This window comes from Rattus norvegicus, chromosome 1 (assembly GCF_036323735.1).
Source record: "Rattus norvegicus strain BN/NHsdMcwi chromosome 1, GRCr8, whole genome shotgun sequence".
Taxonomy (NCBI): Eukaryota; Metazoa; Chordata; class Mammalia; order Rodentia; family Muridae; genus Rattus; species Rattus norvegicus.
In genome coordinates, this window is record NC_086019.1 from 214,109,000 (window position 1) to 214,123,574 (window position 14,575).

Genomic DNA, 14,575 nt, shown 5'->3' on the forward strand with positions numbered 1-14,575 from the left:
TTCAGCTTGGTGAACCATTGAATTTATTGAGGCCACTTATAGGTACATGGGTGACTCAAGGCAGTTACATCACCAGGAAGTCCCTTGGGCAGTTTAATGGGCAACTATACCAAATTAAAAGTCTCACCTGTAGCAGGGATGATTCACAAAGAACCCACACCACTGAGGAGTCCTTGGGTCACTTATGGGAAGCTTCAATAATGGAAGAGTCCTGGTCAACTTGCTCCTGAATATGGACCTTTTCCTCATGAGGGGATATTAATAGGCCTAGTTCCATGAACCTCTCCTGTGGCTGATTCAAGACAGCAACGGTCACGTTCGTCTTAGATCTAATCTGGTTTAAATCTAAAAGCTGGAAGAGAGTTTCCGAAGTGTTTAGAGTTTGGGGATGAGGGGGCACAAAAAGGGGCTAAAGAAGTGTAAACAGGATTTCTTTAGGTAGGCTAAGAATAATCTTTACCTCATTACCTCAGGCTTCATTGCTCAGGAAGTAGATAGCTGAAAGGCTTGGCAGGGTCTAGAGGGAAGAAAGTGAACACTTGCTGAATGAATGAAATAATGGAGAGGGCAAATGGTGGTCACGGGGGCGATGCTACCTACCTCCATCTGTAGGATTTGTGAGAAAACTATTCAGTCACGGCAAATTGTATTGTCACAATATGTCAAGTATGAATAAAAGCATTTCCCAACAAACTTCCTTTTGAAAAGTAATTTTGAAATAAGGTCCTATGAGCTTAAAGCTCACAAAAGGTGGGTCATGGCTTAGAATAGAGAAACTCTAGCAGAGGTCTCACTAAAAGAAAACAAAACAAAAAAACCCAACAACAACCCTCCCTCCCCCCTTTTGAGAAAGAGACTCGCTATGTAGTTCAGGAAGGTATCGAACACCTGATCTCCTCCCTTGGTCTCAAGTACTGAGATTACCAGCGTGCCACCGGAGTCCGATTTAGTAAGGTCTTTCTTTAGCTTTTAGTAAGACTTGGTCAGTTCAGAGATTAGGGATGATGATGATAATGAAGTCACCATGGTCTGTCCTTGTGAAGTCAAAGTCATCAAAGCGTTCACGTCATCACGTCATCACGTCATTCTTTCAGACCACCACCTGTAGTCCTGGCCAGCGAGGAACACCAGAGCCCACCACACGGGCCGGGTTGGGGCTCCCGGCGGGAACCGGGTGGCCGAAACCCGGCCCTGGTCTACGTTTTAGGCGCTGGGCAGGGTCTGCCGAGAGCCCTCCTCGTTTTCTCCCTTTGCAAGGCCTAATGGGAGTTGTAGTTTAGCGGTAGGAAGACCCGCTCGCCCAGTCCCTTCCCCCCATTTCCTCTACGCCCCGGATGAGGGCGAAGACTCAGGACAGCGGGGCCCGGCCCAGAGAAGGCCGAACTACAATTCCCGATGGACCCGAGATTCCAGTACGCAGTCACAGGTACCCGCGGCAACGCTCTGGCGCACGCGCACAGAATGGTGGCGGGACTCGGCCGCGTGCGCTTTCCCGCCCTCGTCACGCCCTGCGCCGTCGGCAGGGCTGTCTCATAAGCTGTAGGCTCTCTCTACGCGCTCCTCCTTCTCCGTTTCTCCCGAAGTCCAGGCCCCGCCTGTTTCCCTCCTCCAGGGCCGCCTCAGCCCGCTCCTGTCTTCTGTGCCTCTGCTACTTCTGCTGAAGGAGGAGGCTCCATGTTGTCCCCTCAGCGAACTGCAGCGGTGGCATCGAGAGGAGCAGGTGAGGCGTCCAAATTTTCCCGGACCCGCTCCGTGGTCACCCACGCCGCCTTTCAGTGCTTTGGCTCTGAGGTGACAAGCCGCCCCCGTCGCCATCATTTTTGGTGTGGCGGCAGGGGTCTGCACCGCCCGGTGTCTCGCCTCCGAATTCAGGGCCGGGGCTCCTGGAGCAGGGAACGTTCTCAGTCTCAGCCCGGAGCCTGCGCGGCCTGGTGGTCTGGCCCGTCGAGCTCCGCCCTGTGCTGGGCAGGGCGTGCCGGGCGGTGGCGCGCTCCGGGTCGGGAAGTGAGACTGACGGTCTTAACGGGCCGGGATTTGCGGGAAGGCTTTAAAGCGCTGGATGCTGCGGTGCAGCCTCGTTTTATTTTAATCGGAAAGACCTTGAGTCTTAATAAAGACTTAATAAAGGCAAGTCTTAATAAAGTTCGTTTTCCACCCGCGCTTATCTTATGTTAGGAGATAAAAGAACTTGGCCTAAATTTGGTTTTGTTTTGCAAGTTTTTTTTTTTTTAATTAAGTTTACTTTCCCCGAGACATAAAATGAGGTAGTAAAAGTACTAAATTAAAGCCAAATAGTCCCACCATAAATTCACAGATGCGATTTTGCCTGTCATTTTACCTGGCACTGTGCTTTTTAATGGGTATGGCCCTGAAATGATTGCCAAGTTTCACTTGCGAAATCTAAAGGAAAAAAGAGTCAACAGTAGTGTTTGAAGAATTTTTTTTTTTTTTTACCAAACCCCAGTCTTCAAATTTGAGTATGAAGTGGAATGTTTTGTGAAAGGTGAAGAAAAAAACCTAGCAGACTAAAACAGCATGGGTCTCAGTTTTGTTTTGGAGAAGTGGAGTTAAGTAAAATCTATGTACAAGTTACGGACTTGTAACTTGTCACGTAGCTCCGTACAAGTTGGAACGTCAAATGAGGGCTGTTTTGCTTCCTGCGGAAACCAGCTTGTATTCTAGAAATTCCTGTGCAGTTTTAACGTGAATGAGGAAAGGAATGGTTGAAAAAAATTTTTTTTCACATAATGAAGCATATCAATTAGGCCAATACCAACATACTATTTTATTTGCAATGGTGTACTGTATCTTGCAATAGTCTTAACCATAAGAAAAACAGTTGGGGGGGGGGGTGCATGCCTTTAATCCCAGCATTTGGGAGGAAGAGTCAGGAGGATCTCTTGAGTTCAAAGCCAGCCTGGTCAACAGAGAGAAAGTTCTAGGACAGCCAGAGCTACACAGAAAAACCATGTCTGGGGTACAGGGGAACAAAACGAACCAAACCAAATAACAAAAACAAACCCCCCAAACCAAACCCACAAACAACAAAACAAAAGACAAAGAGGAGGGAGGTGTGATTGTATACCATAATAATTTTCTTAGTGTTTAGTAAATAAGACCAGTTTGTTATGTGGTGGTAGGGATTGAACTCAGTTTTTTGCTTTTGCAGAGCTTAATCCTAACCCTAGTTACTAGGGCTCCTCGATATAGTGTTTTAAAACAAATGTTTTTTGAATGGCCATGTCTTTAATCATCATAGCCCTTGAGGGGCAGAGACAGTCAGGATTGTGTTTGGCTACATAGTGAATTTGAAGTTCAGACTCTTTCTCAAATTTCCACCCCCAAAAAATAGGAAGAAAAGAAATTGGTTTATAAATAAAAGTTATAGTCACTAATTAAAACAAAATAATGGAGTGGGGTTTGGTGGCATAGAGCTGTGACTTAGCACTCTGGAGGCTGAAGCAGGAGGATTTGTTCTGAGAAACCACGAAAAAATCCTAAAGTGAATAGTAGAGACTCACGTAAAAGAGAAATGTGAAGTCCGCCCCTGCCTGTCCTGGGAGCAGCTTAAATGGATGTGAACCTGTTTGGAAATTGATAATAGAATTTACCCATAGTAGGCCAGCCCGATGGCTCGGCAGATAAAGGCACTTTTTACCATCTAAGCTTAGCCAAGGTTTGCTCCCTGGAACCCACATCATACAGGGAGAGAACTGATTCTTACGAGTTCTTCTCTTGACTTGCACATTCGCACTGTACATGTGAACACACATTAGATAAATAAACAAGTGTAACTTAAAATTTTATCTGTAATGACCAGCATGTCTGTTAATCTTTGGTTTTCTTTTTCTGAGACAAGGAATCTTTTACGGCCTAGGCTGGCCTCTAGTTGAGGAGGACCTTAAACTTCTGATCTGTTTCTGCCTTTGAAGTGATGTGATTGCAGACTTGTACTCATTGCACCAGATGCCGTTAAAAGTTCCTTATGTGTTTTGTGTTGAGAAGTGTTAAAGTAAAACAATGACATTTTAATATTCGAATTTTAAAACATTTTCCTGGTTGTCTGTCAGATTCTAGGAGCATATTTAATGCTTAGGGGAAATAGTGAGGTCCTCCTAGGCCGTAGAAGATTCCCGTCTCAGAAAAAAATGGAATATAGTTTAAGACCTGGGTTGTTTTAGAGCTGTGGTTATGTTCTCTAGGAGCTTAAAGCCTGCATATGCTTGGGTTAAACTTGTTGGGTCTTGAGTGCATTGATGCAGGTCTTTAATCCCAGCACTTGGGAGGCAGAGGCCAGCAGATCTCTGAGAGTTCAAGGTCAGCCAGGACTACATGATGAGTAGGACAGCTAGAGCTACACAGTGAGAGACCTTGTCTGGAAAAAACTAAAAAAAAAAACCCAAAAACTGGATCTCAACAAAAAAGAAAAAAAAAAAACCCTGCATAGCCATGGTTGGCCTGAAACTTTTGTAGATGAGGCTGATCTTGAACACACGGAGATCTGACTCCCTCTCCCCAGTTTTCGGATCCCCACTATTCTAAGCACAACTTATAGATCCTGATTTTATTTATTCAGGGTCCAGGAAACAGTGAAAAGGAAAATCCTCATTTTGCATATTTATAATCAAATTTCTCCAATGGTAGTTGTATACATTTCAATAATTTATTTGATAGAAAATAAAAAATAAGCATTTGTTAGCTATTAGTATTTGTTGAAATTTTGTTGCTTCTTACAAATTAAAAAATGTTATTTGAATTTCTTTTGCTAGAACATGCTAGATATCTCACAGCTAAAAGTATGTTATAAATAAAGTGATAGACTTTACTTATGGCTTTATTCATACATAGTAAGTAAAGGAATAGAGTAAGAGCATGGTTACCTTGAAATGGTAAATCTAAGCTGAGTAAATATTGCCAATTAAGATATTCTTGTTTTTAAGCACCTTTTCTCTAAAAAAGCCTTTTTTAAGCTCGATGTGGTGGCTCACATTTGTAATCTCAATATTTGGAAGGTGAGACAAATTGCCGTGCATTTGATGCCATGCTAGACTACATAGTGAGTTTCAGGACAGCCTGAGCTCTAGAATGAGACCCAGTCTCAAAAAACAAAAAGTAAACGCAAACAACAGCAAAGAAACCAATCCTGACTAGGAAACAAGAAGAAACCAAGAAAGGTTTATTTAACTGTAATTTGATTAATTAAAACTTCTAGATTAGTTAGATTTCCTGTCGGAGGCAAGTACAGTCACTATAGGCAGAAGCAGGCAAATGTCTGAGTTCAAGGCCAGCACTGTCTACAGAGCCAGTTCCAGCACCACACAGAAAAACCCTGTCTTGAAAAAAACAAACACAACAACAGCAAAAACAAAAAGAAATTTGTTCAGCCCTTCCCCAGGACTGGAGAGATGATGGCTCAGTGGGTTAGCAGGTTTACTGCTCTTGTAGAGGATACATTTGGTTCCCAGCACCACAGCCTAGTCTGTACCTTCTGCTACAGTGGATTAGTTGTTACTCTCTGGCCTCCTTGGGCTCCCAAATGCATGTGCTGCTCATAAATTCAGGAGAGTACACACATGTATACATGAAAAAAAAAGTCATAGCCAGGTTGTGATGGCACACACATTTAATCCCAGCACTTGGGAGGCACAGGCAGGCGTGGTCTACAGGGCAAGTTCCAAGACAACCAGGATTACACAAAAAAAACCCTGCATTGAACACCCCCCACCCCCCAAATCTTCAGATTTTTTTTTCCTCTGGCTGATAAAAGGCTGAATAATTTTTATTTTTGTTTCAAGATGAAGGAGTTTCTGTGTTGCCTAGGCTGTCTTTGAACTCTGGATTTAAGTGATCCCCAGTTCAGTGACTGCTGGTATATACCATCTCAATTAACTTTTGATTTAAATTTTAGATTCAGCCCTGTCTTTGTAGTTTCTGAATTTTATTTAGTTAAAAATTATTATCATCATTAGTGTGGTGTGTGTGTGTGTGTGTGTGTGTGTTCATGATGGATGTGTGTGGGTGATTATTCCATGGCCTGTATATGGAGGTTGGAAAACAACTTAGTATATTCATTTCTGCATCTGGGTTCCAGCGATGGAATTCAGGTCAGCACACTTTCAAGGTAGAACCTTTACTTGCTAAGCCTTCGACTGCCAAGTTTCTGAATCCTAAATACTAGTCATACTTTGTTGTTAAAAACCCACAACACATTAGATGTTTCTGTCAGCAGATAAAACAGTTTTGTTTAGCATCTTGTGCTAAAGCACTAAGATTGTCTATAGTAAATGAGTTGGAAAAAACTTTCCTCCTAAATGCTTTAATTAGAATATACATTTTTCCCAGTGTTCTGGTTGGTTGAGTTTGAGTAGCTTCCTGGGAACAAGGTTTTCTGTGTATCTACTGGCACATTTACTGCCTTAAGGTAAAGTACAACATAGAAACTGGAAAGAACAACACCCTGTAGTTGTGGAGTCAGGGGAGGGCTTCTTAGCTTACTTCCCTTGTCTGCAATGTTTTCTCTGGCTGTGTGAATCAGGAGCTGTAAGGACTGCCAGCAAAGGCAGGCCATGGAAATGGTATGCCTCTTTTTGGGTGTGTTGCTCTTGCCCTTTAGAGAATATGTTATTTCAGAAGGGGACTGGAAAACTCAGGTCATGACTCCACCATGAGTCATATAGTCTACTGAGCAAAATGTTTTTGTAACTTTGGTTGCTGTGCTTTTAAGACTCCTGGGCAGAGAGAATGAGTACTGACGACGTTTCTAGCATAGTAGTTCTTTTTATTTAAGTTGTTTTACTTGTTTGGTTTTTTTTTAAGAGACATTTTCTGTGTATGTTTTGCCTGCATGTATGTATGTGCACCATGTGCATGCCTGGTGCCTGCAGAGATCAGAAGAAGGCATTTTATACCCTGGAAATGGAGTTATGGATAGTTGTGAGATGCTCTGTAGGTGCTGGGAGCCAAATTGCAAGTCCTACAAGAGCAACAGCTGTCTTAACGACTGAGTTATCTTTCCAGCTCCTCGGTGGTACTTAATAGAAGATGATTTTTGTGACTATGTATCTTTTAAAAATGTCTGTAGGTAGTTTTGGATGTCAACCTATGGGTACTACTGATACCACCATTATGTAGTGGGTTCAGACTAGGGATGCTGCCAAATCTCAAGTAGTCTGTAGAATCCCTTTCTCCACAAAGGGTTTTCTGGCCACTAGTTGTCAGTATTGCCAAAGCCGCCAAACTTATCCTACACTGTAATTAATCCATTAAATTAATTTTTTGAAGTAGCAGTGGTGACTGCTTTCAGTTAGCCATTTTCATTGAATACCTCACTCTTCAGATGGTATTCTTAAATACCGAGAATCACATAAACTTACTCATTATGGGACTGGGCATGTACCACAGTTGGTAGAATACTTGTGCAGCATGCCCTGAGACATGATTTGTATTCCAGAACCCCCATGAAACCGGGCCAATGATCCCAGTATTCAGGAAGTGAATTGTGGGGGATCAGAAATTCTTCGGTTATTCTAGCAAGTTCAGGGACTCCCTAGGCTACATGATATTCTATCTCAGACACATAAACCAAAAACCTTACTAGTTTTTTGTGTGTTTCTGTTTGTGTATTTGTGGTGTTTGGGATCAGATCCAGAGCCCTGTGCATGTTAGACAACTACCCTACCACTGAACCATACCCTTAGTCCTCCTAATAATGTTCTTATGGTTGAACTTGAAATAGAATAGGTTTTATGTATTCTTTTATAAGATTGAAAAGGCTAACCATGATTACTAGCCAACCTATGCTGTGCTTTTTAACCTATGCCAAACTTTTTTTTCTTTCCTCTTTGGCAAGGGAGACAAGGTTTCTCTGTTGTGTACCTCTGGCCTTGAACTCACAGAGCTTCACCTGGGGTCAAAGTTGTCCTCTATTAGGATCCTGTGCCAGATGGTTTTTGTTGGTTTAGGTATTAAATCCAGGACCTAGTTTATCCTAAGCATGTGCTACAATGTTGAGCTACATTCCTAGGCTTCCCAGCTCCCTCTATCCTATTTTAAGACAGGATTTTACTATGTGGAACTTGCTGTGTAGAACAGGCTGGCCACAGAAATCCCACCCTTCTGCTTTCCAACTGCTGGGATTGAAGTTGAGAAGCATAATTTCTGGCTTTGTTTTTAAGGCCTGTAATGTAGGAATCAGTGCTGTAATATCCATCTAACAATTTTCTAATTTACCTGTTAGTCTTTTAACTTCATTTTTTATTCAGTGCCAGTGATTGTCATTTTAGTGTGGAAACTATATGGAATGTAGTTTATTAGGGAGATTGTTTGAATTGGTCTATTAAACCTCTTGGTTAATGTGGATTAGATACATTGTGCCAAAAGTAAAGGTAAGTCAGCAGTTCATAAGTAATCAGGCAAAAGGTTGTAATGTCCTCATAAGCTGTTAGACTACTTTTGAAGATTACTTTTTCATTACTAATGATTTTCAACATGCTAAGATGTTGACAGAGTTATCAAGAGCAATTTTCAGCAGTAAGTAATCAGACAATACAGATAACTGCATTTCTATTTTCTTGAAGCAAAGGCTTAAGTTTATGTACATGGATATGGATGTTACTCTTGATAGGCCAGAGTTTTGCATATTTTCATGTCTCACATCTGTTGCTCACATTTGTGTAAGTGCTTATAATCTATTGTAGCATCTATCTCCCTCCTGTCTCAGTGTGCAGGTGGGTACTTTGGAAAATAACTGCTTCTTTAAAGGGAAAGGAGACTATTATTCTTGAGATTAAATGAATCAAGAATTTTGAGAGATAAGCCAGATGTGGTGGCTCATGCCTGTAATCCCAGCAGATATCTGGGAGGCCAAGTAAGGAGGATTGCCCTGAGTTCTAGGCTAGCCTGACCTACAATGTGGGACCCTGTCCCTGAAAACAACCCCAAACCAAAAACATGACAGAAAAATGTAGCAGTTAGATTTTAGAGCTAAACAGATAGTTTCTGCCTGGCTTTGTAGCACAAATGGAAATGTTGATTTATTCAGTGGTTTATTCAGTGCAGAACCAGGGCCAGAACTCTAGTATTGTCATGGAGGGTTTTCTTCCCCGCACACTGCCTCATTACAGTGATGACTTTTGCCTTTAATCCCAGCACTGTAATGCCAGCGACTCTGGAGGCTGACGCAAGAAGATTGAGAGTTTGAGGTGATCCTGGGCAAGACCTTGTCTAAAAACAAAAAGCTCAAATAAAAATACCCCCAAATAACCTTTGCTAAGGCAGACACTTCAGTTATGGAAGTGAGAAATGATGACAAGACTTGGTAATATATTGCCTATAGGGAGATAAGGCTGGGAGAATGCAGAGGACTTGGGAGAGATGGAGTAATTGAGAGGAACCATTTTGAAATACTAAGTGTAGACTTGTAAAAATGTCACCACTGGGGCATTTTGAAAGGAGACTGGAGGTGAACCAGTCAGATCACACAGGCTGAGTGGTAGAACTGGAATAAAGACTTGTCTCCTGACTCTTCAGGTCAGTGTGTTTGCACATAACCCTCCTGCTAGTATGAGTGGAACATTTAGTGACTGTACTTAGTTAGGCCTTTGAACATGTCATTTCTGAGGTTAGAGAGGTGGGGAGTTAAAGTATTAAAATACAGGGTAGAAAAAGAAAGAAAAATGGTAAAAAATGAGCATAGGCTTAATATTATAAAATAGAGAGCTTATTGAAGCTGGCCAGAGTGGCCAGGTCTGTAACCCTAGCACTTGGGAAGTAGTAGTAGAGATTGGGAGTTCAAGGTCAGCCTTGGCTACATTTTGATCTTGAGACCCTCTGTTTCTCCTAAAAAGCTCAGGAACAGTAGGAACTGTAGGAGATTCAAGAGGAGCATTGGTGTAAATCAGCCACCGAGGGTGAGGAAAGAAAAGAACTTCAGGGAGATGCCAAAGGGCATGCTAAGATTTATCCTGAATAGAGGTTTTATGTTGCCCTCCCCCCAACCCCCTGCAAGAGAGGAGGGAGAGACAGGGTCTCTGTGTAGCCTAGGTTTGCCTCAAACTTTCAATCCTCACTAGTTCTAGGATTAGCAGGTTATAACTCCTAGTCTGATTGCTAAATTTTTTTGTGAGGGTTGTTTGTTTGGGAGGGGGATAGAGTCTCATATAGTCCGGAGTATCTTTTGTCTCCCTGTGTTTCTGAAGCTGGCCTAAAGTGCTTGATTCTCTTTTGCATGAGGGATTGCAGGCATGTGCGACCATTCCTACCTGATTATTATGGTCTGATAATATTGTAATGAATGGAGTAATAGTATGTATAGATCTCAGTGGAAACAGGAATATGGGTAGGGAAACTGTTTATTGAACACCTAATATGTCAGATGCTATTCTTTAGCCTTTAGATTTGTTTTGTTTTTGAGACAGCTTCTCAGTATATAGGCCATTCTAGACTTGAGCAGATAATGTAGCATAGTTTGGGTTTGAATCAACTTGTTCTTACTCTTCCTCCTTCTTGCAGCTGGGTATTAGATTTATAAATGGAGGCTGAAGTGGTTATGTTTCCTAGAGTTACACTGAGACAAAGTCATAGGCTTTGGTTATGTCACAATTTTTGTTGTCTGTTGTTTGTGGGCATTGTTGGGCATTGTTCTGGGGAGGTCATAACATTGAACAAAAGACAAAAAATTCCTGCCCTTATGGAACTTATGTTTTGGAGTAGAGAAAGCCAAAATTCAGGCTTTGTTCTGATTCTAGAGCCTATTTTCTTAATTCATTTTATTATACTATTTTAGAGGGCAGGTCAGATAGCTTCCAGTACTTACTGCTAAGCCTGTCATCCTGTGTTCAACCCTTAGGACCTACATGGTAGAAAGAGTGCACCAATTCCTGTAAGTTTTCCTCTGCTGTCTGTATATGTAACTATACACCAGTGCAAGCATACACACAGTCACATAGAGACACACAATAGGATGAAAATTAAAACTAAGTACTCAGAGGGTAGGGTGGGTGATCCAGACAAGGGTAGTTGAATATTGAAGTCTAGGTCAAGAGCAAGAAGCATTTCAGACCTTGGGAATAAGTAGTTGCATAGGTCATCTACTTGAAATTGTGGAGTTAAGACTTGAGCCCTGGCTTTCTCCCCGTAGAAGTACCAGTGAGAATGCATTTTATAAGTAGGACAAGAACAGTTAGGATAGGATGGGGAATAGTGAAAGTACTTACAGGATGGAAACTTAGCTTTGAGCTTTCAGTCCATAAATTGTTTTATTTTGTATTTTTGTATAGCCAGGGGTAGAACACAGGGCTTTATACATAGGCAGGCCTCTGCCACTGAACTGTATCCCTATACCTTATAATTTTGATAGCTTTTAATGTGGCGTCTTCATGGTATTTATATTTTAGTTTTTTTGAGACAGGGTTTCTCAGGACAGTTCTAGCTGTCCTGGAACTTGTTCTGTAGTCCAGGCTGGCCTTGAACTCAGAGATCTGAATGCCTTTGCCTCCTTAGTGCTGGGATTAAAAGCATGCACCACCATTGCCTGGCTATAATATACTTAATATGTAAAGAAGTCTAAGAGTTAAGCCTCAAGGGATGAGGTAGTGATGTAGTTAAAGGAGCAACAGAGATAGTGACTGTGCTAGATTGAGAAGGGAAAGGGAATGCTGGTAAGAACAGGACTCTTTAAGTTTTCATATTTTATTTTACGGAATCTTTTTCTAAATTATATTATATTTTACTTTTTTAATTATTCACTTCACATTCTGCTCACTGCTTCCCTCCCAGACACCCCTTCCCACATTCTTTCCCCCATCCACCTTCCCCCTACTCCTCTGATTGGGTAGGGGCCCCCCCTTAGGCATTCCCCTCACCCTGGTACTTTAAGTCTCTTCGAGGCTAGGTACTTCCTTTCCCACTTAGGCCAGACAAAACAGTTTAGCTAGTAGAACATATCCCACACACAGGCAACAGTTTTTGGGATAGCCCCCGTTCCAGTTGTTCTAATTAAGGAATCTTAATGATTGTAGAATTCAAGATAAATCAGCAAAGGCCCTTTATCTACAGTGGGAGGAATTAAAATGAAGTTTTTTTTGGAAATCAGTTATTAAAACCCTGTTGTCTTTAGGAAGCAAGATGGTGATGGTATGGTAAAAAGTAGGGTGCTCAATGTATATAAATTGATTTGCTGGTGATGTGTACATTTCAAAATGTTTTTTTTTCTTTTTTCTGTTTTTGTGACCCAAATCAAAGAGACACTGTGAACATGGTCCTTTTTAGCCTAGAGGATGTTAATGACTGCTTATATTTCCAATGAAGGGACACGTAGGGTCACCCCAGCTCTCACACTAATATAGCCTGTTTTTCTTTACTCTTGTCTAATGTATTGCAGGAACCAAGAGAGGTATACATGAGCAACAACTTCCTTTTCATTCTCTATGTCCTCAGCAGTGTCCACTTTTCTTGCCATGCAGTTCATTGTGTATATTGCATATCTTTTTGTCTTTGGATCATTCTGTCTTGCCTATAATCTGTACAGTCTTATCTTTCATGCCTTTTGGCTGATAGTGCCACCAGCATCTTTAGGATCCTAGCCTTTGACTGTGTAATACTGCATATCACCCATGTTTGCTGTGTGTCATTCTCATTCATTTATGCTGAAATAGAAAAATAGCTGGAATTGAATGGTCTAGTGTATAAACTTAGTAATAAAAATCCTGAGAGACTCTTGTATTGGTTACTTGATTTGGTTGTATTTGAAAGTTGCTATGTTACTGAGTTAAACAAAATACAAACCTTTCTTTCCCATAAAAGTGAATTGGTGGGGCACTTATGCCCTGATTGTCTTGTGCTGGTGTTCTAGGGTGTTGCCCTCCTGTGCCTGGTCCTCACTGACTCACTTCCATCTCTGCATCTATCCTGTTGAAAAGGGGAAAATCTGGAAATTGCTTGTATTTTTTTTTCCAGTTACTCCACTGGTCAAAATTTTCATGTGTCATATGATCACAAAGTTGGTCTGGAAATGTATTTCTTTTGGGCAGTTATAAATCCTGCTAAAACCTTACATAGAGGAGGGGGATGAATTAGACAGTAATGATGCATTGTTGTTAAAATTCCATCCCATAACTCTGTTTACTTCTCCTAAGGGCCCAACCATAAACCAAGGTGTAATTCTGTCAGAGTACACTGGGTAAGTTTATTGAGCTTCCCTGCAGGGCACAGGTGAAGGATTTCTTACAGGGGTGTGAGGGCTGCTTCTCTCAATGGGTCACATGGAAAGCCTTTACCTAGAATGTCAGTGCAAATAAGGTATTGTTGCATACAGTAGGTTGTCTCAGGGTTACTATTGCTGTGATATAACACTATGACCAAAGCAACATGGGAGGAAAGGGTTTAGTTAGCTTAAGCCTCCGTGTTACAGTTCAGCAGCAAAGGAAGTCAGGACAGGAACTCAAGCCAGGCAGTTGGAGGCAGAGCTGATGCAGGAGGAGTACTGCTTGTTGGCTTATTCCCCACGCTTTCTTATAGAACCTTGCTCAGCCTGGTTTCTTACAGAACTCAGGACTACCAACTAGTGGTATCTCTACCCATAATTCACCCTTGACTCACTAATTAAGAAAATGCCCTAAAGGATGTCTACAGCCTGATCTTAGGGAGACATTTTCTCAATTCAAGTGCCTTCCTCTCTGATGACTGTCTAGTGTGTGTCACAAAACTAGCCAGCAGTAGTGGTAGGTAGTGGCTGGATACTAAGGGTAGGGTCCTCAAACTGCCACAAAGCAGTGTAAACAGTCAACAAGCCTACCTGGGATAATCATTTTCTAAGAGGCCAACAGCTGAACATCTCAAGGTGGCAGTTGTTTGGTTGCATATGTATACGAATGCCATAATGAAACCCATTACTTTGTGTGACTGCCTCCTCCCCAAGAGAAACACACACATACACACAAAAAACCCAACCCTGCTACATAACAAGGAGAAATCAGAGAGTACTGGTGTGTCAATACAAAAACTGAGCTTTCAACTTAAAAGGGAATAAGAGATAGTTTGTTCTGGAGCCATATTTGAATGTCCATGATCTGGGAATATAAATTTAGACTACGCTAAATCTTAGGAATGAAGTTTTGTAGTTTTACATAATGTAAAAAATCAAGGCAAGTTTAAAATACATTGGTGGGTATAGCAGAGAAATAGTACAAGAAGATAGGGGAAGCTTTTTTGAGGCCTCAAATGCTGGCTGATGACAACATTCTTTAGCTTTTAGGTTGGTGAAAGCTAGTGGTCTACTAAGTTAATAGATTCCAAAAGACTTTTTATCTGTTAGTAACTGGATATTAGTTAACAGAGAGATGGTCAAGGTGATGTGTTTATAAAAAGATAAAGAGAGAAGGGGATATGTTTGGTGTAGGTATAGGTGTAGGGGAAGGGGTGCCACTGAGGGCCCTTGCTGAGGCATCCCTTCCCCGAGGGAACAGCCACAGATGGTATAGTATAGAATAGAGTTTATTCAGGGCATGGGAAGGGGAGTTAAGAGGGTAGTAGAGGCAGGGAAAGGCAGAGAGAAAGAGTAGAGAAGTAGAGGCCTGCC

General features: G+C 41.7%; 1 protein-coding gene and 1 long non-coding RNA gene across 7 annotated transcripts in view; one reads left to right on the forward strand and one right to left on the reverse strand.

The window, feature by feature from the left end:
• On the reverse strand, nucleotides 1–1,164 carry LOC102551693 (uncharacterized). 4 transcript variants are annotated; one of them, XR_010061192.1, is made up of 3 exons: nucleotides 1,024–1,164; nucleotides 461–517; nucleotides 1–352 (listed from the first exon to the last, which is right to left on the reverse strand). It is a non-coding gene; the product is annotated as an uncharacterized LOC102551693 (long non-coding RNA). The 4 variants fall into 4 exon arrangements; XR_010061193.1 differs by having other exon boundaries at nucleotides 925–1,064; XR_010061191.1 differs by having other exon boundaries at nucleotides 889–1,029.
• Nucleotides 1,128–14,575, forward strand: part of Atl3 (atlastin GTPase 3) — a 40,972-nt gene continuing 27,524 nt past the window's right edge. Inside the window, exon 1 of one of the 3 annotated variants that reach the window (NM_001044241.1) lies at nucleotides 1,128–1,426. In NM_001044241.1, the coding sequence (NP_001037706.1) occupies nucleotides 1,396–1,426 (31 nt within the window). In that variant the 5' untranslated portion in view covers nucleotides 1,128–1,395. Of the gene's footprint in view, nucleotides 1,427–1,589; nucleotides 1,721–14,575 lie in introns of those variants that run through there. The other 2 variants (XM_017589257.3, XM_006230812.5) reach the window with 2 other exon arrangements.